Source organism: Narcine bancroftii, chromosome 4 (assembly GCF_036971445.1).
Source record: "Narcine bancroftii isolate sNarBan1 chromosome 4, sNarBan1.hap1, whole genome shotgun sequence".
Lineage (NCBI taxonomy): Eukaryota > Metazoa > Chordata > Chondrichthyes > Torpediniformes > Narcinidae > Narcine > Narcine bancroftii.
The window spans coordinates 92,999,909-93,025,184 of NC_091472.1; the positions used below are offsets into that span (position 1 = coordinate 92,999,909).

Here is a 25,276-nt window from a genome sequence, read left to right on the forward strand (position 1 = left end):
AAAGCAACTTCATTGGAACATTAGAGCAATCCATGCAACAAGCCTACATAGGCAAGGCTCCTCAACTCTTCCTCTGCCACATTGATGACTACTTCAGTGCTGCCTCATGCACCCATGATGAGCTTGTCAATTTGCTGCCAACTTCCACTCTGAACTCAAAATCACTTGGACCATTTCTAGCAACACTCTCCCCTTTCTTGATCTTTCTGTCTCCATCTTGGGAGACAAACTTTTAACAGACATTTTCTACAAACCCACCAACTCCCACAGTTACCACAACGATACCTCTTCACATCGTGTCCCCTATAAGGATTCTGTTCCTTTCTTGCAATTCCTCCATCTCCCTTGCTGTTCTCAGGATCAGATCTTCCATGTGAGGTCATCTGGGATGTCCTCCTTTTATGTATTAGCTACAATCACAGTGTCTGCAGATTCTCGTTTCACTTCATTGCAACATGATTAACTGCTATACATTATCATGACTTGTGGCTATTCATTCATCACTCTTAGACCCAAACACTGAAATTCTCCACCTGTCAGCATTGTGGACTTAACTTCAACACAAACTGTAGCAGCTCAAGAGGTTATTTGGCATTCATATCCTCAGCAACACTTAGGGTCAGCTTATAAATGCTTGTTTTGCCTACACTTTGTAAAATAATAATGTCAAATGGAAGCAAACACAATGAGGTACAGCACATTGGAGTCATACAGTCTGTACAGAAATGGAATGTTCATACCACCAAATCTGTGCTGACCATCAACCACTCATATATATGAATCCCAATTTTTCATTCTCTCCACATTCTTGTCAACTTCTCCCAGTTTTACCATACACGTGCAAATGTTATAGTAGCCAATTAACCCATTAACCCACAAGACTTTGAGATGAGGGTGGAAAACATTGTACCTTTAGAACAATGCATGCTAGAAAGTTTCTCAGTTTATTTGAGGCAATAAAGAGGCAACTTAACATCTGCTTTGAAACAACAAATTTCTTCTTAAGAATAACTTTGGTAAAAGTAATGTAACTGTGGAGCGCTGCAGTGCGAACAAACAAGCATGAACAACAAGAAAACTTGTACTACAGGCTTTAATTAGCTTAAAGAGCACACCAGGCCTCTGTAGCCCCTGGCTCCATGTGCCCGACTGCTTCCAAAGGGGCCAGCTCGAGTCTTTATACGGGCCAGTGATTGATAGCAGGCAGGTGGGGTCAGCCTCCCAGGTTTCCTACCTGCAGGTACAGTGGTTTCCCCCTGTAGTAGGTCGGTAGGAGTGCGGCCAGTGTAGTGGTTGTATCACCACAGTAATTTAATGATGTTTGGTTTTTAGTGCTCCAAAATAAAGTAGAACAACCAAACACTAAAACACAGAAACAGGCCCTTTGGTCCATTTAGTCCATGCTGAACTATTATTCCTCCTAGTCCCATTGACCTGTACCTGGACCATAGCCCTCCATACCATTCCCATCAATGTACTTATCCGAATTTTCCTTAAATTCCAAAATTGAGCCCACATTCACCATTTCATCTGGCAGCTTGTTCCTCATTCTCACCATTCACTGCATGAAGTTCCCCCAATGTTCCCTTTAAACATTTCACCTTTCATCCATAATTCATGTTCTCTAGTTCTTGTCTCATCCAACCTCAGTGGAAAAAGCCTGTTTGTATTTCCTCGCTTTATACCCCTCATAATTTTGTGTACCTCTATCAACTCCCCTTATTCTCTGACATTGCAGAGAATAATCCTAATTAACTCTGTTTCTCAAGTCCCAGCAACATCCCTGTAAATCTTATTTCAATGTTATAAGGTTGATATATAGGACTAAGTGTTACAATCCCTGATGTTTCAGTATTGGTTAGATTGATCCTCTCTCATTGAGTTAGTACGGTCGGTGGCCTTAATTATAATAATGGAGGATGACCACTAGGGAATATTAACCGTTATCGGACACACCTTCAGTTGTATTTCCTGGCAACATTGGGTGTTTTGGCCTTTTAAATACTGGCAGGCCTACTACAGGTTGATCAGACCTGGGTGTGTGTCCCATATTCCTTTCTCCTAATGGTCATTTAGAACCCAGATAGGATCTAACCCTAACCCTTTTTAGCCAGAACCAGTGATTGCTCATTTCAGGTGAGTCAGGGAGGGATTTAATTGCCTTTCTGAGGGCCTGCCTGGAAGTCCAACTCCCCTCAGAAGCTTGGTCGTGAATTTGGCAACAAATTCTTTACAACTGACTTCGACTGGGCACACCCTAACTTCTCAGCCTCACTCTTCTGCAGCAAGATTAGTATAGCGTAGAGTCTTCAGTTTTTGCGCCTCATCCATGGTACTCTCCCAAGGAACTGTCAGTTCAATAATGAAGACAATCTGCTGTGAGGTGGACCAGAATATCAGATCACGATTATCAGTGAAAAGATGAGTCACTGCCAGTCTCTGGCTGTGTTCAGTTGGCCTATGCTTCAGAGTGAGGAGGAGTGGGTCCTGTGCCTTATTCCCTTCTGAATTAAAGGTATTAGGCATGGCAAGGTGTCTGGGTTCTGGGTGTTTGACAGCAGGGCATTCAAAGTTCTTTTTTCTTTGAGTTCAACTGTGAGTCATCTCATCACTGGATTGTGCCGCCAGGTCTATTGAGCTTGGGTGAGACTGACATTCCACCCAACCAAAATGTGCTTGAGGATAACAGGAAGTGTGCAGAGGGGACATGCTGGGTCCTTTCCCAACCACAGATTTAGGTTTGTGGGAGAGGGCAGTGATGATAAAGCTTATTCTATTTGACTCTTTAGTCCACGGGTCCTTCCAGGTTAATCTTTTTTCAATGCCCTCCCATCTTATCCATTGCCCTTGTTTTGAGAAATGGTTTTGGCAAACCTGGTCACTTCTTATCACACACTTCCACCACCACCAGCTGCCAATGTTCTAATGGACTTGCTTATTACCGGATGAGTTTCTTTGTTTCTAGACCAAAACCCCCTCTACCTTGTTGCACATAACCCACAATGTTCCGGTGTTGGGGTGTTGATTTTGTGTAATGCTGCAGCCAGCATCCATTTCTAGCTGTTGATAAGGCATGGGCAGCACCTCTTGCACACAGGTCCTGTGATTCTCTGAGCATCATCTCCAGCCTCACTTTGGCACATTTATATTCCTTCACAAAGCTAGATAATGGCAACAACAGGATTCCATCCTCATAGAGCTCTACTCTACTAAGACATCTGGGTAGCATGAGCCACTTCCTTGTTTGGGAGACAATCAGTCTCTCCATTTTCTTAATGTCAGATAGAGATGCACTGTATATTGTTAATGGCCACATGAATCATGGTAGCATGCTGAAATGGAGACATCACATCTTTCGCTTCCCTTGGAGAGCAGTGTTGTTAATTTGCTTAAGGCCACCAAGTATATCCTGCCTGCTCAGTGTCCTTTAAGGTTGCATTATACCAGTGCTCAAAGCTTTTGATTGGTTTCTCCAGGATGGTTGGTATTGGTTTTCATTAATGCAGAACCTTTCGTTTGCAAGCCTGTCCTTGACAATGGAAATATCGCGAGATTTGCTTGATTAAATGTCCATTTGTGCCCATGTGATGTTGCTATTAAGCTATTGAAGAGAAACTTAGTGCCAGCCTTTATTATTGTTTACATGGTCATGTCATCCATGTACACTCTAAATGGATGAAGAAGTACCCCACTCTTCAGGCGCTCTTACCATCCAACATGATGCACGGATCATGAGCTCCATTGCCATGGTGAAAACAAGGGGAGAGATGGTGCAACTTGCCATAATGCCAATTTCTAGGTGTAACCAAGCAGTGGTATATTCCTGTGTTGTAATGGAGAACTGGAGATTCTGAAAATACTCTTGGATGAAATGCGAGATGGCCCCTGGAACCTTGAAGAAGTTGAAGGTTGTCCAGAACATCTTATGAGGGATTGATCCAAAGGCATTGGCTAGATCTAAAAATACTACATGCAAGTCTTTGTTTTCCCTCTTGGCTGTTTGTATCTGGTACTATATGATTCTAGTGTGTTCTAAGTATCCCGAGAATTCCCATACTCTTCTGCACTGATATATCAACAAAGTTATTGTTCACCAGGTATGTAGAGTGTCGTTGAGCCACACACTGAAGAAAATCTTTCCTTCCACATCCAAAAGACTTGATCTTTCAGAATTGACTGATGCTTGAGGAGATCTTTTCTTATGGAATCAATATCCCTCCTGCTCTCCACCATGCCTTAGGTATTATTCATTTCCCCCCACCACTCTCATCAGGTTCCAAAGGAACTTCAGGATGCCAGGGGTATGCTATAAGAAATTCAACTGGGCCCTGGGGATGATGCTGTTCTCACCCTCTTTATTCTCATCCAGCTAATGTTCTGGTTGGTGAATTAGTGGTATGTTAACAATGGCGTGAAGCAAGGCTGTGTTCTCGCACCAACCCTCTTTTCAATCTTCTTCAGCATGATGCTGAACCAAGCCATGAAAGACCCCAACAATGAAGACGCTGTTTACATCCGGTACCGCACGGATGGCAGTCTCTTCAATCTGAGGCGCCTGCAAGCTCACACCAAGACACAAGAGAAACTTGTCCGTGAACTACTCTTTGCAGATGATGCCGCTTTAGTTGCCCATTCAGAGCCAGCTCTTCAGCGCTTGACGTCCTGCTTTGCGGAAACTGCCAAAATGTTTGGCCTGGAAGTCAGCCTGAAGAAAACTGAGGTCCTCCATCAGCCAGCTCCCCACCATGACTACCAGCCCCCCCACATCTCCATCGGGCACACAAAACTCAAAACGGTCAACCAGTTTACCTATCTCGGCTGCACCATTTCATCAGATGCAAGGATCGACAATGAGATACACAACAGACTCGCCAAGGCAAATAGCGCCTTTGGAAGACTACACAAAAGAGTCTGGAAAAACAACCAACTGAAAAACCTCACAAAGATAAGCGTATACAGAGCCGTTGTCATACCCACACTCCTGTTCGGCTCCGAATCATGGGTCCTCTACCGGCACCACCTACGGCTCCTAGAACGCTTCCACCAGCGTTGTCTCCGCTCCATCCTCAACATCCATTGGAGCGCACACACCCCTAACGTCGAGGTACTCGAGATGGCAGAGGTCGACAGCATCGAGTCCACGCTGCTGAAGATCCAGCTGCGCTGGATGGGTCACGTCTCCAGAATGGAGGACCATCGCCTTCCCAAGATCGTATTATATGGCGAGCTCTCCACTGGCCACCGTGACAGAGGTGCACCAAAGAAAAGGTACAAGGACTGCCTAAAGAAATCTCTTGGTGCCTGCCACATTGACCACCGCCAGTGGGCTGATAACGCCTCAAACCGTGCATCTTGGCGCCTCACAGTTTGGCGGGCAGCAGCCTCCTTTGAAGAAGACCGCAGAGCCCACCTCACTGACAAAAGGCAAAGGAGGGAAAACCCAACACCCAACCTCAACCAACCAATTTTCCCTTGCAACCGCTGCAATCGTGTCTGCCTGTCCCGCATCGGACTGGTCAGCCACAAACGAGCCTGCAGCTGACGTGGACTTTTTTACCCCCTCCATAAATCTTCGTCCGCGAAGCCAAGCCAAAGAGAAAGAGGGGGATGTTAATTGGATCATTCCTCAGGCTATGTGCATGGATCTTTCTCAAGTGTTGCTCAAGTTCCCTCCTTGGCACTCTGGGTGTCCCACTCTTTTCTACGTGCCCCACTCTTTTCTACAGTGAATATGCCTTTGATGAACTTGTAAGTATCTTTGTAAAAAGTTCACTCTTGCCCAATCTTTCTTTCTATGCTGCTTTTACACACTCTCTACTTTTTGCAGAGTGACAAGACACTTCTTTATCTCTACCTCTAACATATTGATTCTTCCCTTTTCCTCCTCTGACATCTTCCTCCATTATTCCCTCAGTTGCTGCCTTTCTCTTACAAGTCTTTCAATTTCCTGATGCTATATTGATTTGAGCCAATTTAATTCCTTCTTTTTCCTCTTTCTCTTTTCTTTCACTCCAAATATCTCCACCCAATAACTGTGATATGATTTTTTCCATCTTTTACAGTTTCTTTTCCACAGATCCCTTAATTGCCTTTAGTAAGTGAACACAATCTGTGTTGATGGACTTCCATTCTTGACTCTTGCAAGGCTTGGACCACAATATTTTTAGTTTGTGCCTGTTGATCTTCCTTCTTGTTGCTGGTTTTGGTTGGTTGGACTCAGGACATCTAGTTGTTGCTGGGTCTGCAAATATTTGAGTTTTGCTTGTGGTTGGGATATTGATATCTTGTGGGCTGTGGGTGTTCTCCTGCCACTGGATTTCATTCGAATGATTTGATCTACTTCTTAGAAAAAAATGGTAGAAGTTATATCCCTCATTAAGCTCTCTCAAACATTTGTTCTTGCCTTGATGGATCTTAAAGTCCCTCTCTGAGGTTACCTTTGTCAAGCTTCAGATGCAACTCTGGAGTTCCTGTCCTACTAGAGTAGCTGATCTATTAGGTCCAATACTGATCATCTGGCTTGTGGTCATTTCTGTTCCTAGTCTTTGGCCGTGTGGTCCACCATTGAATCATCTTGCGTCCATACACTCACTGACTCCAGAGGTATTCTTCATTTTGACACTTTTGTGGCCATTAGTGGGTGGTTCCAACATGCTATATAGTGATGGCTCCTGCTGCATGGGTAGCTAGCCAATGTCAGCCCCTTTGGGATCTATTCCCTCTTGTCAGTAGTATCTCCCGGCTGTCATTCGTTCTTTCTCTGGTTTTAGCTGTCCTTTCACAGCAGTCACTGGTTTGTTCCAGGTATTCAGGTTGAAATTAGGACTAATGTTTTAAAGCATAGAAACTTGCCCTTCTGCTCAATTCATCTATGCTGACCAAAGTCTTCCAGAGCTCATCCCATTTTCCTCCATTTAACCCATAAACCCTCTTTCCTATCCATGTACCTTCCCAGTGCCTTTCAAACATTGTAATTGTACCAACCTCAACCACTTCCTCTGGCAGCTCATTCCATATACCCACCACTTTCTGAAAAACTTGCTTCTCAAAACCTTTAAATTTATCTCCTCACTCTTAAACCTAAGACCTCTAGTTTCAGCCTAACCAGGTAAATAAAAACCTTTTTTGACCCAGCCTCTCCAGTCTCTCCTTTTAACTCAATCCCTTTTGTCCTGGAAATAGCTTTAGAATCTTTCTGCACCTCTCTAGCTTAATCACATCCTTTCTAGAGTATTCCAACCAAAATTGCACACAATGTACCAGGTGTGGACTCACCACCATCTGTATAGCTATAACATTACACTCTTTGCCATGTGGTTTAACAGGATGGCCACTTTCAGGGAACTCTGTACAGTACTTGTATCCCTGTGTCTCTCTTTTCTGCAATGGTCTCAGGGTCTTGATTTAACTATGTAAGTCTTGCCCTGGTACAACTTATTAACTATGTCAACTATGTCCTAATCCAAGTCGTTAACATGTATGACAAACACATGGATCCAGGACCGATCCTTCTGCACACCACTGATTACAGATCTCCAATCTCAAAATCTTCCATGATCACTCTGTCTCCTACCAATCCAATATTGTATTTAATTGGCTAACTCACCTGGGATCCCATGTGTTCTCACCTTTGGGACAAGCCTATTCTGCAGTAGTTCATCAAAGTCCTTGAAGGCAATATCTGCCACCTTTCCCTCTTCAACCCTTGTGGTTATTTCTTTAAAAAAAATGCAGTCAAAACGATGAGATAATTTCTCATGCACAATTCCATGCTGCCAATCTATCATCAGTCCTTACCTTTCTAAATGCAAATATATTCTGCTTCTCAGAATCCCTCCTGTAACTTTCCCTCCACTGACATTAGACTCACCAGCCTGTAGTTTCTCAGCTGGTCCTTGCAACCCCTCCTAAATTGCCACCCTCCAGTCTTCTAGTTCCACATCCATGGCTAAGAGAGGTGCAAAAATCTTTGCTTGTAATTTCTTCGCATAATCTGCTAGGTCACACTTAGTCAGGTCCCATATGTTGTGCTAATCTGCGTGAATGTTTAAATGACTGTCATTACTACAATCTTGAAGAGTCTAGCAAATGTCTTCTATAGAAAGTGAGTCAATTCTATTTCCCTTACCATTTTCACTATTTTCCTATTACCATTTAAGTTTTATTTGCAGAAATGCTTGCATTCTTTTTTTCATGCAGCTTCTGCAATGACACTAAAATAAGATTTCCACATTGATCTTAGTTGGTTTTTTTATTGAAGAAGAGCAGACAAAGAGAAGGGTAATAGGCAAGTCAAGCTACATCAGTCCTGCATCCACTCATTATGAATGGCAGGATATGGCAATGTTATAGTCATTGTGTTACTGTACATCAGTAATCCAGATTCTACCTTCATCACTGAAGAATCTAAAGTCAGTTAATATCCTGGAATTTTTTTTAAAAATTAGTCAATTGTAATGATTACTATGAAACTCCAGAATGTTGTAAAAACTCATCTGGTTCATGAATGCCCTTCAGGGAACAAAATCTACTACCTTTCCAGTTTAGGTTACAGGAACTTATGTTTGACTCTTAACTGCAACCAAGCTACTTCAACTACAAGGGTAAAAAATAAATTGCTACAATATGCCATAAAAGAAAAAGAGATAATAAATATAAAAGAAGAGATAAATATTCTCAGTTGCAGTTAGTGCAAGAAAAAAAAGGTGATGTCTCAGTAGTGTAGACAGATCTTTTGGTGGTCCCAGAGTAGTTTATGATTAGGGTTAGGGTAGTATGGGGAGGTTCAAGAAGCTGATAGCTGTTGGATATAAACTGTTCATGAACTCAGAGGTGCTGAGCTTCAGGGAGCAATAGGATGAGATGTTGGGTGCCTTCTTGACACAGCATCTCATGTAATTGAGAATGTTAAAGTTGATCCAACCTAAACAAGCAAACACGTGGTGATAGGAGCAGAACTCTGATATGTTTGTACTCAGAACTCTAACACAAGCTATGTGCCTATACCTTTCATCACAGTCTTCAAAAAACTTAATTTGGTGTAGGTTAATGGGGTGTAAATTGAGCATCTCAGGCTCATAGGGCTGAATTGGCCTGTTACAGTGCTGTCTGTCTAAATTTTAAAAAATGTAAATTTAAATGACATCCTGTCCCACAGAGGTGGTAGTAAAATGGTACTAAAGAGTAACCCCGTTGGACATTAATATTGATGCCAGTCCTCCTGAAAATTTATGTCAAGAAATCCTCTTGTCAGATCCACGTCAAATGAAGAAAAGTACCTACTTCTTGGCCACATCTAAAACATAAATCTGAAGAACTAAGTTGAAAATTTTTCAATTTATGCGGAGTCAAGAACAATTGATATAAAAAATTATATTGCACTAATCTATAACGTACAGTCTATAACTGTCCTAAGGTTAAAAGTTTTTGGTTGCAAATTAAATCATTTTTGGAACGGATATTAAAAGTGAATTTACCTTTTGACCCTCTGTTGTTTTTATTAGGAGATATTAAGTCGATAGCTTTAAGGTTGAGATTGACTATGTATCAAATTGAATTTTTATGTTTGACTCTGGCTGTTTCTGTGAAGTGTTTAGCTATTACATGGAAATCTGACTTGGTTTTAGGGATGAACAGATGGCATAATGAAATGAAAGCCTGTATTCCTTTAGAAAAGATTACATATAATTTAAGAGATAAATATTTTTTCTTTACTAAAGTTTGGAGCCTTTATTTGAAAATTATTGGTGTTAAAATTTGATATCTCGGTTCGCTCCGATAGGTGCCACCGTTCTTGAGCCAAAAAGTTTAAATGTGATTGTAGTAGATGATAATTTTCTTTTTCTTTCTTTGTAGGTGGGGAAGGGAGGAGGGAGGGTATTAATAGGGTGGTTGGAGGGGTTGGGGTTTTTTAAATATATAAATGACTAATCACACTATGTCTGTATTAAATATGTAGCAACTAATGTTATGTGATTTTAAATTTTAAATAAAATATTAAAATAAAGAAATCCTCTTGTCTTCCTTTTTCTGATGAATCAATGCCCCTGCATGTTGAAAAATTAGGAAAAAGGCATGGCATGTATTAGAGAACGAATCTTCAACATCAATCAGAATCAGAATTGTTATAAACATTTAATGAAATTTGTTTTGCAACAGCATTACAGGTTAAAATATTACTCTAATTTACATTTAAAAATAAACAAATTAGTGCAAAATAAGAGAAGGTGAGGTAGTGTCTGTGACTCATTGTCCATTTAAAAATACAATAGCAGAGGGGAAGAAGCTGGGTGTTTGTCTTCAGGCTCCTGTACTTCCTTCTTGATGGTAGCAGTGAGAATAGGGCATCATCTGGGTGGTGGGGGTGCTTAAGGATAGAGTCTCCTTTCTTAAGATACCACCTCTTATAGATGTCCTTAATGGAGTGAAGATTGATCCATGATGGTGCATCAAGTTCACAACTCTATGTAGTCTTTTCCTGTCCTGTGCATTGGCATCTCCATGTAAGATAGTGATGCAAACATTTAGAATGCTCTCAACGGTACACTTGTAGAAATTTTCAAGAGTCTTTGGTAACATACCAAATCTCCTCAAGCCTTCTTCATAATTGCATCAACATGGAAGCCCAGGTCAGATCTTCAGAGAGGTTGACAACCAGGAATTTGAAGTTCTTAACCCTTTCCACCACTGACTCCTCAATAAGGACTGGTTCGTGTTCTCTAAAAGTCGCAGTAATATGTTGTGCGGGACTACTAGTCTGTTAAATGAGAAAGGCTAGAAACAAAAGAAAACTAGGCTTCTATGAGATGTGCACCATTATGAGCAACAGAAATGTACATGACCACACTCTGTAACCTCGTTCCCCAGCATATCTCTGCCTCAATCAATACAGTCAAACAAGGGAATCAACCCTGGTTCAGTGAGGAGTGCAGAAAGGCACGTGGAGAGAAGTAGCAGGACTCCCCAAGAATGTGCTGCCAACGTCATCAAAATAGTGCTTGTATTCTAAACAGCAAAAAACAACATGCAACAGAACAAGACCAGAACATAGCTCTGCAGTCCTGCCATAGCTGATCATGGATGGCTCTGGGGATTTATACTGCCGATGGGAGGAGGTAGTTCCAAGAAGATCCCCATCCTCAAAGATGGTGGAGTCTAGAAGAGAAATATTAAAGATGTGGTTGAAGCATTTATAACCATGTTCATCCAGAAATATGAAGCAGGTGAATCCCCACCATCACAAAAAACAAATCATCAGATGATTCACTTGGAGAGCAGTGGTTACAGTAAGAGCTTTATAACTAGACAACACCTTGCTTCAAATTCTAAATTCTAGTCCAGCCCTGACCAAGATTTTCATGTGCAGTAACCATACTGGAAACTACACAAGAATATAAAAAACTGCCAGAGTACAACCAGTACAGAAGAAGCATGAAAAATTCAGTGATGTTATAATAGGACATCACTTCAGGAGTTCCTGAGGCCCATGTCCTTGGAACAGCCACCTTCACCTGCTTTAACAAAGTCCTCTTTCCAACATAAGATGTGGGAATGTTTGCTGATGATGACACAATTCCATTGTAATTTCTATCTGTAATTCCTTAAAAAATGAAAGGGTCCATGTCTGCAACAAGCCAGAGACTACATTAAGGCAGGGGCTGACCATAAGTGCCTGGCAATGACATTTTAAACAAGAAATTTTCTAAGCATGTGTCCTTGACATATAAAAGGTTACTATTTTTGAGTGCTTTGTTATTAACAACTTGAGAGTCATTTGAAATTCATCTGGGCCAGCCATTTTAAGTACCAAGATTACAAATGCCTCTTCAGAGGCTGGTTATTCTGCAGTGAATAACACACTTCCTAACACCCAAAGCCACCTTTCCACTACCAACAAAGCAAAGTTTGGTATGTGATAGAATACACCCTACTTAGCGGACGGAATGAGTGCAATTTTAACAACTCTCAAGAAGCTCTTACCATCCAAGATGAAGCAACTCACTTGAATATCAAACAATCCCTTCACTACTGGTACACTATGATGACAATGTGTACCATTCACAAAATGCACTGTAGTTAGTGAGCTACCCTTCTCTAACAGCATTCCTCAAATCCACAACTTACACAAGCAACAAGGTCAGAAACAGTGGGTGTATGGCAGTGGTTCTCAACCTTTTTCTTTCCACTGACATACCACTTTAAATATTCCCTATGCCATAGGTGCTCTGTGATTAATAAGGGATTGCTTAAGGTGGTATGTGGATGGAAAGAAAAAGTTTGAAAGCCACTGTTTTAATCGTACCTCATTGACTCATTTACTATTTCGTAATTCCAAAGCAAATGGGTCAATGACATTTTTTCTCAAGCAAAATATTTCAGTAACAATTGGGTCTAGAGAAGTAATTCTCAACCTTCCCTTCCCACTCACATACCACCTTAAGCAATCCCTTCCTAATCACAGAGCACCGATGGCATGGAGATTACATGAAGTGATATGTGAGTGGAAAGAAAAAGGTTGAGAAGCAGTGGTATGGGAACACTACTACCTGCTGGTTGCTTTACAAGCTGCATCCTATTCTGATTTAAAAGGTATCACCAGCCCTTCACCATCACTCGATTTAACTCATGGAACTTGCACCCAATCACCATTCTTGAAACATTTGCACGAGAAAGAGTGCAGTGGATCTAGATCGTGGTTCACCACCATCTTCTTAACAGCAATGAAAGATGGCGTGGCCACTAGAATCGCAGTGGACACGACGAAATAACCACACAAGGCGTTTTTAGAGTGAATCAAACAGATTTACTCTTCGTCACCCACACAACCTTTTAAAAGCCAGAATCACACGCTCGATACACGCTGATGTCATCATGCATTGACATCACATGGCCAATTCAATGCCTCCTGGGAGTTGTCGCGCCATAGTCCCGCTACAATGGGCAATATATGCTGGCTTGACAGTGACTTTCAGATCATATAGAATGAATAAATTTAAAAAGATGGATAATATCATTGGCAAAACTATCTTACTCATTAATGTTGCTCTCTAGTGCCTAATTTGGGGCTTGCCAAGGATACCCAGCTCCAGGTGGGTTCAAACATGGATCAAAGAGCTGAATTCCAAAGAAGAGCTGAAAATGACTGCCCTTAATATCAGACAGCATTTGACACAGTGTTGTGTCAAACAGCCATGGTAAAATAGCAATCAGTGGTCATCAAGGGCTAAAACACTCCAAAGAGGGAGTTGGTTGCAGTGATGCCAAACATTGCTCCAACTTCATCTGTAAGTTCACAGATGATATTACCTACATAGGGAGGATCTCAAACAATGATGTCCATGGCAAGACAACAACCTCTCCCTCAATGTCAGCAAGCCCAAGGAGCTGGTTGCAGACTTCCAAAAGATGGGTGGAGCTCACTCCTCTGTCTGTATCAATGGAGCTGATGTGGAGAAAGCAAAAAGTTTCATGTGCTGAGGAGTAAACACCTCCAGAGAACTGTCCTGGTCCTGCCCCATAGATAAGGCAGCCAAGAAAGTGCACCCATGCATTTTCTTCTTCCAAAGCCTGACAAAATTTGGCATTTCACTTAGATCCCTTCACAACCTCTGTAGATGCACCACTGAAAGTCTCCTGTCAGGGCATATCACTGCATGGTACAAGAATTGCTCTGCCCAAGACTGAAGAAGTTCAGAGGGCTGTGAATCTGCTTCAGGCCATCACACATACCCTTATCCTTCCATTGATTCTAGAAACACTTCCCACTGCTTTGATAAAGCAGCCAACATACTAAAAGACTCATCCCTCTCTGAACACACTTTTTTCTGCTTCCTTCCATAGGGAAGTACATTCATGAGTGTGAAATAATGCACATTCAGATTCAAGGACAGTTTCTTCTCTGCAAATATTCAGACTCCACAATGAAGTTCAAAGTTTAAGGTTGAAATTTATTGTCAGAGTACATACATGACATCACATTCAACCCTAAGATTATTTTCCTGCGGGTGAGCAGAATTTCTAATTACCAGTAACAATAAATTATACTCAAGAATAAAGAAATGTAAACAAACTGACTGTGCAAATATAGAAAAACAAATATTAAATGATAAATAATTAGCAAAGAGAAGCATCCTTAAATGAGTCTGTGAATTAGTTTATTGTCCAGAAATGTAATGGTTGAAGGTTAAGAACTATTCCTTAACCTGTTCCTCTTTCCTGATGGCAACAGCAAGAATACAACATGTCCTCGATGGTGTGGATCCTTGATGATTATTGCTGTTCTCTGATGGAAACATTCCATGTTCTCAATTGTGGATATAGTTTTTCCTGTAATGTTTTGGGCTGTGTGAACATCACAGTAGTAAAATTATGTTGCTTTTGGTGTGTGTGATTGATTTCTCTCTATAACTCTGCATTCTGTATAGTGTTTTACTTGCTGCACCATGTATTGACTGTGTGCAAACAAACTTTCTCACTGAACATCAGTACATATGACAATAAACAAACTTAAATTGGAGTTGAACAATCCAGCCCGGGACCTTGCTGCTGTACTTCATCAAGCATTCCAAACCTGCATGCAATGAGACTTAGACAATATTGAAGAATAAATTGGTAAGTAACAGTTCCCATCACTGGCATGCAGTGGCTGCAGTGTGTATTGTTGACTAAATTCACCATATTTATTCTACCCAGCTATTTCAACAAAACTTTCTAGCCTCTCCAAGCAGAAAAGACAAAGGTAGCATGCACATGGGAACACCACTACCTGTAGGTTATTTTCCAAGTCACACATTAACCTGACTTGGAAATGTACCATGGCCCACACCAATTCCAGCCTTCCAGAAAATCGAGATTCACTACAATTTGCTGGCCACTGCAATAGTTCCACACCAGATGCCAGCTCTGTGGCACTCCACTCAGCCCTGGAACATCTAGATAACAAAGACACCTATGTTAAACTCCTGTATATGAATTACTGTTCTGCCTTCAACACCATAGTCCCAAACAAACTCATCTCCTAACTCCTTAAACTAGGCACCCCAATCTGCAATGGGATCCTTGAATTTCTGACCTGCAGACCAAAAGCAGTAAGGAGTGACACATACCTATCTTCACTGATGAATGACAGTGGAGAGGTTGGTAGCTTCAAGTTCCACATATTAGAGGGCAACTTCTTGGGCCAACACATTGAGTGAAGAAGGAACACCAACATCTCTACTTCTAAGGAGACTCGGCATGTCATTGAATACTCTGTCAAACTTCTACAGATGAGCTGCCAAAAGTGAACTGACTGGTTTGAAAACTCAAATCCACCATGAGCACTGACCTCCCATCTACTGAAGATGTATATGAGAGGTACTGCTCCAAGAATGCAGCCAGTATCATAAAAGATCCTCATTAGTCTGGTTGAAAGCTCTTCTCACTTCTATCTTCATGAAGAAGGTACAGAAGCCTAAAGTTCAGCATTTCTCATACCAAGAATAGTTTTCTTGCCAACTGATATATGGCTCATGAATCACCCGTGCTACCCTGATCTTAACCATAAACTCCTCAGGACCACAAAAGATGTACTTGCACTACTGCAATAGCAAATCGTTGTACCATTATGTAACAGTGAATATTGATTTATCCTTTTATATTTATTATCTTTTTCTCCTATGCCACGCATTAACTTAATTTATATTATTGTTTGCTAGTGTAGTTTACATGTGTAACATTGTTCTTTCATACAATAATCTTTAATACTGATGGCCAAGAGGCTGTGTACTCAGCCTCTTACTATAATTCTTGTACCTTCATGTTTGAGGTCATGTACTGCTCCAATCCCATTTCTATGTTTGCAGATGACACCACAATTGTATGCTAGATCTCAAACAATGATAACACAGAGATTGAGTATCTGGAGGTATGGTGTCAGGGCAACAACATTTCCCTCAAAGTTAGCAAAATAGTTACCAAGTTCAGGAAGCAAAGTGCAGCACATGATCCTGTCTGTATTAACAATGTTGAAGTCGAAGGGCAGCTTTAAGTTTTTTGGAGCAAATACACCAACAATCTGCTGTGGTCCATTCACATTGATGCTATGGCCAAGAAGGTACACCAAAGCCTTGATTTTTTCAAGTTTTTATAGATGCACCATAAAAAGTATCCTGTCTGAATGCCAGTGATATCATTATGCACATCTTAGAAAATATAATCTGAGGATGGAAGATCAAAGGAGTAAGTAAATCAAAATATGGCAGTTGAGAAGGACTAATTTCATAGAATTCAACTTTCCCCTGGAACTAATTACTCCTGTTTTCAGCTTCTAACATGTCTTCATTACCCACAATTTCAATCTTACCTGCTGAGTGAGAATGAAGCTGCATACTAGAGTATTGTGATGTGTAATGAATATTCATTCTGACCTCTTTGTTTCTACTATGTGGCTTTGATTAAAATTAAGCAATAAACCTCATGTTTATGTTGTATTGATCAGCTGCACTGTATAGAAAAGTCGACAGCAGCCATCAAATGGATGTGGATAGATCATGATCTTAACTGATATAAAATGAAAATACAGTTCACATTTTCTTTCTTCATTGTCTCATATAATAGAAGTGAGATGTTGATCAGATGACTTACTATTCACATTCTTGAAAATGTTGAAGATGGGAAGGATTTGTCGATAATAAGGCACCAAAGCCTCGCCCACCATATCAGCTGATACAACCAGGTGCTGGAGCACTTTCAGTGTGATGCAAATAATTGGCTTATTCCGAGTGTTGAGCGCATCTGCAGGAACAGAAGGGAAGACAGAGGAGAATGATGGGTCTTTGTGAAAAGGAAATTTTAATGGATAAATTTAATTAAATTATTCTCTGCTGGGGATTGCAAGTAGGCCTTTATTAGCAGGGCTTTGAAGAATTCCAAAGATGGATTGCACGACTGATGCTACAAAACACTGCCTTGTCCTGACTGTTATTTGTTCCCACAATTTGAGCTGACTCTTCACTAACCCACAGAATACAGTTCATTTATTCATTTTGCAGACTGCTCATTGCTTCATCCAAATCACAGCATGTACCATAGGGCTAGAGGAACTGTGCTAATGTGCAATGTTCCACACAACAGATACTTTCACTTCAAACAATTGGGCATCTATGTTTTGAGCGTATTACTAAGAAATCATTGAAAGCAGCTCAATGAATAAATTCTGGAAATCATAGGTTTTTTTGTACAAAGAGGCAAATGTTTGCAAATAATTTGGTAAGCTTCTATTAGTCACAAACAAAAGTATTAACATGCAAATAGTTCTCGTATCTATGTGGCAACGCACTATTATTCCCTTTTGTACCAATGACCTTTATGAAACATCTTCTGTTGCCTTTGTCTGACAATAATCTCACTTTTGTGAATAATAGACTAAATGAAACTTTTGTTTTGGAACAATTTGGCTGTGTTTAAAGGTAAGTATAATGTCTTTCTTTAAGTAACACCTCCAGATCCAGACCTCCCCCTGAATTCCTTAGCTTGAGAACAGCTTACATAGAGACATTCTGATTAAACTTTGAACAAATAGTTGATACATTGAACAATGCTGTCATTTAAGACGTCAAAACACACCAACACCAATATTACAAAAGATACATTAAATTCTGAAACAATGGATTTTGTTGCAAATTAGTATTTTACTGTATACATATGAAAAAATACCTCATTGATTGTTACTGGTACAATAGGTTACTGACCTTTCAAATATCTCAATGATGTATCCATGAATAAAACATTATTTGAATCAAACTACTGGTTGGTATTTTAAAGATAATATCTATAATTTTCAGGGCTTCCATATAGGTTTATGAATGTAAAGAAAAACTGAATATAATTTTATGGATAATAAACCTTGTTGGAATATATGCTGCTGAACTAAGTTTGACATAAACTGCCATCAGAGATGATGAAATACTGGGACATAGCTTTCCTGGATGTACCTATTTTCTTGCTATTGTTGACTTTAAAACCCGGTGGGCTTTATACACTTTTTAGATGAGTCATTGACCTAAAACAGACAGGAGCCTTATAAAGTTGGAGTTAAATGATGTGTTTTAATCAAGGCATTAGCAACTTCTTTGCAGTGATGATGAAATCAATCTGCAAGTGACAAAGCTTCTCTCAAACAAGTCCAAAATTTCCTCAAGGATGGCAATAATAGAATTATAAATGTGCAATAGTCAGCACTTTCAAAGGATCAGGGAAAGAAATTGCCAAGGATAAGATTAGGATGATGGGTCAGGAGAGGTGTTTTGCAGTTTGTACCTTATCTGACAGCATTTGATAAAATTATGTTATTTTAAAAAAATGAGAAAAGATGTTACATTTCTTCACAAAGGCACAGAAACACGTCTCACAAATAGTAAAAAATATTTAATGAGCCTAAAATATTTTTATAAAACATGGATTTACAGTGCCCTCCATAACATTTGGGATAAAGACATTTTTCCCTTTATTTTCCCCTGTGCTCCACGGTTTTAAATTTGTAACCAAACAATTCACATGTAATTAAAGTGCACATTTCAGATTTTATTCAAGGTTATGTGTATACATTTTGGTTTGACCATGTTGAAATTACAACACATTTTACGCATAGTCCCTTCATTTCAGGGCACCAAAACGTTTGGGACATTTGGTTTTACAGGTGTTTGTGAGTACCCAGGTAAGTTTAATTTCTTCATTGATGTAGGTTTTGATTATCTTTCAAGTCTGTAGTTGCTGTTTTTCAACATGAGGACCAGAGATGTGCCAATGAAAGTCAAAGAAGCCATTATGAGGCTGAAAAAAAGACTAAAATGGGCGATGTCTCTTATTGTTTTATTCTGGTCCTCATGTTGGAAAATGGCAACTAGTGACTCCAAAGCTGATCAAAAGCTTAGAAGCAACCAAGCTCTCTTATCCCTGCACCAATGGAGCAATTAAACATACCCAAGTACTTACAAACACCTGTGAAGCCAAATGTCCCAAATGTTATGGTGCCCTGAAATGAGGGGACTAAATTTGCTGTAATTTCTACACAGTCAAACCAAAATGTATACAAATCATCTTGAATGAAGTCTGGAATTTGGACTTTAATTGCATGTGAATTGTTTGATTACAAATTAAAACTGTGGGGCATTGTGGCAAATAAAGGAAAAAAAAGTTTATTTGCCCCATACATTAAGGAGGTTTCTGTATGTGGAAATTTTGTTTGAAAAGTTATGAAATATCATTGGTTTGTCTAATATTTAACAGTTTGCTTAAATTTCTGCAGATGTGTGGTAGAAAGTGTGTTAACAGGCTGCATCATCGTCTGGTATGGGGACACTAATACTCCTGAGTGTAAAGCCCTGCAAAAGGCAGTGGACATAGTCTAGGACATCACAGGCCAAACCCTCCCCACCATTGACGACATCTACAAGGAATTTTGCCATCGGAAAGCAGCACCAATCGTCAAGGATCCACATCACCCAGCATATGCTCTGTCTTGCTGCTGCCATCAGGAAAGAGGAAAAGGTGCCATAAGACTCGCACTACCAGGTTCAGGAACAGCCGCTACCCCTTTACCATCAGACTCCTCAACAACAAACTCAATAAAGGACTAATACTTGTGCACTTTATTAATTCATTTCTCTATTTTACAGTCAGTTTGTTTACCTCTTTTTACCTGTTTACATGTGTAAATTCTGTCTCGTCTGCAGCAAAAAGAATCTCATGGTTATATGTAATATCATGTATGTACTCTGACAATAAATCTAAAAATCTGAAATCTAATGTAAAGATATTGGTCTGCTCACTTTGTATAGTGGTTAATAATGCAGTGCTATAATACAGCCACCAACCCAGGTCTGAATCTGGCCATGTCTATACAGAGTTTGTTTGTTCTCCCCATGACCTGCGTGGGTTTCCTCTGGGTGCTCTGATTTCCTCCCATGTTCCAAAAACAAATGGGGTTTGTAGGTTAATTAGTCACATGGGTGTATTAGTGTGGCGTGGGCCAGAAGGGCCTGTATCAGTAAATTTAAAAAAAAATTAAAATATAAAAAATAAATCACAAGAAAGGTGATCTGATTCTGTTTTAACTGTAGTATTTTTCAGAAAAAAAAAATTTAGTTAAGTTGAAATGTACCAGAGAAATATGACAATGAATTACTGGAAATGAAATTGTCAAGTAGTTACATAAAATACAAGGCATTCATAAATATCTTCATTCAAAAACAACGCATCTTCAGTCTGGAAAATTTCAACTAATCCAGGATCTCTAATATTTGTAAGAAACTTAGTTTTCTGACAGGTTTTTTTTGTGCAAAAAGTGCTTCATGTTTTCTATTCTATATGGTTTATCTTCAAGTTTAAAGTTATTCCCCTTTGTCTTGGATTCTCCCATCATCTGAAAGAGATCCTCTCAAACTATTCTATGATTTTTTTTTACCTTACTCAAAACCTTCAAAAATGATCCCTCACAAAGCTTCAAAACCTAAATTTAAGCAACCTGTCTTTATAATTTATGTTTCAAAATGTAGGTATTAAGTGGATGTATCATTCTAGTAGGTACAATCAATATATTTAATTTTAACATTTATATAATTTATGTCTGGTAACCTTGCAAATGTTTGAGTGACTTCTTGGTCTAAATTCACTTTCAAGTGGGAATTAGGAAGTCACTGATATTAGAGGCAGAAACATTTCACTTAAAAAAATACTTGGACAAGCAATTATAGTGCAGCAATACACAAGCTGCAGACAAAGAGGTGGTGATTTAGAATGAATTTAAAAGCTCAAAATTTGGCTGGTATGGAAATAATGGGCTGTATGCTCTTTGATATGTTGCACATTTCTGAAAATATAATTTACCATGGTTTTAGGCAAGTTATCTTAATATATAGTACACAAAAACCATAGTTAATCGATCATTATTTTCCTCAAGATTCCCCAACGGCCACACAAACAATATGTATAGTATGTATTGAATCTAGGTACTATCAGACAGTGACTCTGCCATTTGTCCATTTGACGTGGGGTGATCTATGCAACAATCCAGACTCAGAATAATCAGGGAGAATGTTGTTAGTGTTACACTAATATAGTTACACACCAAGATGAAGCAAGTAGGAAGTGCCAAGGATCATGGAGCAGTTCCTGTCCAGGCTGTAGCAATAGGAATCAAAAGGACATCACCTCATGATTTCATTATCATGTACACTTCCTCACTGAAGACTGATAATAATTCCATCAGTCTGCCAACTGGTTCAGGTGACATTGATGTAAAGCCACAAAAAGAAGCCATATAAAACTTAGCAACTTCTATACAGACTCATACTAAGCCAGCTAGGAGTTTGTTCCTCAAAAAGAACAGTAATATATATCCAGAGAATAGCCTGATATCCTCACTGAACAGAAAGATGTTACTCATGAGCAGATTGTTGGATGGAACTATTGGGACCAGACTTGGATTAGAATCCCACAATGTCTGTAATGAGTTTGAATGTTCTCCCTGTGTCTCCTTGGGTTTTCTCAGGGGGATCTGGTTTCCTCCCACTGTTCAAAATGCACCAGGAGTGTAGGTTAATGGGGTGTAAATTGGGCAGCACAGACACATGGGCCAAAAAGGCCTGTTACCATGCTGTATGTCTAAATTTTAAAAAAGTTCTTGTTACTCTCACTTTATTATTGTCAGTGTACTTCTAAGAACTGATTGAACAATGTGGAATGACATTCAATGCATCATTATATTAGCCACTGCTGTGAATTGAAAGCTGACTGGCTTCAATATAGAATTTTTTTGGTCATTTGACTGCTACTATTTGCCTTGGTAAAAGGTAAGGCTGAAGAGTCCATGGACACTATCGTAGTTGTGAGCACCTCAACAGATTTCCAGGAACAAAAGATACTGCTCATGAACATATAAGTGAGAAAATTACTTCCACCAATTTGCACATCTGTACATTGTTCTCATGAAGGAACATGAATTTTCTTCAGGACAGAAATGTGACCAATCCATCTGTGACTTTCACTCTCTTTGTCATGAACAGATTTTCATTTAACTACACACACCATTGATTATGAAAGAAAGTGAAGAGACTAGACTCAGGGTCTCTCAGCTGGATTAGCTTCAAATGAGGGCGATATATTTGAAGAAGAGACTGAGATCAGTGGATTGTTATGAGTTTATCGATCCAGTTCTTTGAGAAGTTCTTTAGCACATTTCAAACACTGATGTTCCCTTCACATGGGCACCCAGACAGCCCCACCGCAAGTTCTCAGGCAGAATGTTCACCTATTCAACCCCAGCTATTCCACCTCAACAGCAGTTGGCAGCCAGACTATTATGGACGAAGTGAATCTTGGTGAATTGTTAAAGGTTCCTGTGTGGATTCAAATGAAAAGGGAGCAGCTTCTCAGCAGCTGCACTGCAACCACAAGATGTTGCATCATAGTGCGAAATATCTCAAAATATACCTGTGAGGTGATGAAATAGGAAAAATAATGGTATGTTAAAGTTCAGACCACAATGATATAGTTTTCAGTTTTTGTATGAATTGACGTTGTGTTGTTATTATTAATTATTCTGAACATATTACCAGTACATTTCGGATTTTTCCGGATTTCGGAAAGCCCTCCTGAATTGTGCTGCAGTATCCAACCCAATCCCCTTCCAGTCGCCTCCCCCAACCGCAGTCCCTTGGCCGCCTCCCCTGACCGCCGGTTCCTCAGCCACCCGGACGGCTCCCCCGACGGCTGGTCCCATCCCTCCCCGAACATCTCCACCGACCGCCTGTCCCTCGGCTGTCCCGCCCCTCCCCGGACATCTCCGCCGACTGCCGGTCCCTTGGCTGTCCCGCCCGGACATCTCCCCCGTCCACCAGTCCCTCGGCTGTCTACTCCGAACTCGGTCCCTCGGCCGCTCCCCCACCGGCCGCCTTCCCCAACTACGGTCCCTTGCCCGTCTCCCCTGACCACGATCCCTCGGCCGCCGCCCCCAACCGCGGACCTTCGGCCACCCAGACGTCTCTCCCGACCACCGGTCCTTCGGTCGCCTCCCCCAACCGCGGTCCCTTGGCCATCTCCCCTGACTGCGGACCTTCAGCCACCCGGACGTCTCTCCCGACCGCCGGTCCTTCAGCCGCCTCCCCTGACCGCGGTCCCTCGGCCACCTTCCTCAACCACGGACCTTCGGCCACCTGGACGTCTCTCCTGACCGCCAGTCCTTCGGCCGCCTCCCCCGACCGCAGTCCCTCGGCCGTCTCCGTCAACCGCGGACCTTCGGCCACCTGGACATCTCCCCGACTGCCGGTCCCTCGGTCGCCCGGCAGTCTCCCCCAGCCGCCGGTCCCTCGGCCACCCGGCAGTCTTCCCGAGCCACTGGTCCCTCGACTGCCGGGCAGTCTCCCCCTTCCCCCAACCGCTGGTCCACACTTGCCGGATTTTGGAACTTTCTGGATTTTAGATGTCCGGATAAAGGATCTTGTGCCTGTAGTACGGGACACACAGTGTGGGCAATGAGATTATTTTATAATTCTTTTAAGTCCTCATATTTATTTCTCTTCCCCAATGTGAACATATCTCTCTCCCATTTCTGTACAAGAACAAGTTGCATTTTTAACATGGAAAATAACTTGAGCATTATTTAGGTGGCATGCATTGAACTATATGATAACCAGATAGCCAATCAAAAACTTGTTCAATTAGGTGGATTATAAAATGCGAGATGCTGGATGATTGGTTCCTATTCTCTCCATAGAAATTTAACTTATAGAAACATAGAAACATAGAAGATAGGAGCAGGAGTAGGTCATTCGACCCTTCGAGCCTGCTCCGCCATTCAACGAGATCATGGCTGATCTTAAAGTTCAGTACCCCGTCCCCGCCTTCTCTCCGTAACCTTTAATACCCTTATACTGAAGAAATAGATCTAATTCCCTCTTAAATAGATTTAATGAACCTGCCTCTACTGCCCTCTGTGGCAATGAATTCCACAGATTCACCACCCTCTGGGTCAAGAAATTCCTCCTCATCTCAGTCCTAAATGGTTTGCCTATTATCCTCAAACCATGGCCCCAGGTTCTGGATTTTCCCATCATTGGAAACATTCCCATCTGCATCCATTCCGTCCAGTCCTGCCAGAATTTTATATGTCTCTATGAGATCCCCTCTCAATCTTTTAAACTCCAGCGAGTACAATCCCAATTTGCGCAATCTTTCCTCATAAGTCATTCCTGCCATTCCAGGTATCAGCCTGGTGAATCGCCTCTGCACTCCCTCCATTGCAAGAACATCCTTCCTTAGATAAGGTGACCAAAACTGCACACAATACTCCAGGTGTGGTCTCACCAAGGCCCTGTACAGCTACAGTAAGGTATCCTTGTTCCTATACTCAAACCCTCTTGATATGAAGGCCAACATACCATTTGCCTTTTTAACCACCTGCTGTACCTGCATGCTCACCTTCAGAGACTGATGTACAAGTACCCCTAGGTATCTCTGCACTTCCCCATCTCTTAATCTATTGCCATTCAAATAGTAATCTGCCCTCCGGTTTGTATTACCAAAGTGGATAACCTCACATTTATCCACATTGTAGTGCATTTGCCATGTATCTGCCCAGTCCCTCAATTTATCCAAATCACACTGGAGCTTCCTGACCCCCTCTTCCGTGCACACAACCCCTCCTAGCTTAGTGTCATCTGCAAATTTGGAGATATTACATCCAATCCCCTCATCCAGATCATTAATATAAATTGTGAACAGCTGGGGTCCCAGTACAGATCCCTGTGGCACCCTACTGGTCACCGCTTGCCACTCAGAAAACAAGCCATTTATCCCAACTCTCTGTCTTCTACCTGCCAGCCAGTTCTCAATCCACATCAATACTTTGCTCCCAATCCCATGAGCCTTGATTTTGGAAGCCAGTCGTTTATGCGGGACCTTATCGAAGGCCTTTTGGAAGTCCAGGTAAACCACATCCACTGGCTCTCCCCATCTATTTTACCTGTCACCATCTCAAAGAATTCCAATAGATTTGTCAAGCACGATTTACCTTTTGTAAATCCATGTTGACTCCGTCCGATCCCTTCTCTGCTAGTCATATGCTCCGCTATTACATCCTTAATAATGGATTCCATCATTTTGCCCACTACTGATGTAAGGCTCACTGGTCTATAATTCCCTGCTTTTTCTCTACCCCCCTTTTTAAATAGTGGGGTAACATTAGCTACCCTCCAATCCATGGGTACTGATCCTGAGTCTATCGAGTTCTGGAAAATAA

The 25,276-nt window shown here is 41.0% G+C and overlaps 1 protein-coding gene across 9 annotated transcripts in view; it reads right to left on the minus strand.

Moving 5' to 3' along the window:
• The window catches only part of LOC138760843 (parkin coregulated gene protein homolog), a 314,744-nt gene that overhangs the window by 121,111 nt on the left and 168,357 nt on the right, over window positions 1–25,276 (minus strand). For 7 of the 9 annotated variants that reach the window (XM_069932051.1, XM_069932054.1, XM_069932055.1 and 4 more), the window contains 2 exons: window positions 16,624–16,773; window positions 7,607–7,717 (listed from right to left, as the gene is read on the minus strand). In XM_069932051.1, the coding sequence (XP_069788152.1) occupies window positions 7,607–7,717; window positions 16,624–16,773 (261 nt within the window). The remainder of the gene's footprint in view (window positions 1–7,606; window positions 7,718–16,623; window positions 16,774–25,276) is intronic. The other 2 variants (XR_011355901.1, XM_069932052.1) reach the window with 1 other exon arrangement.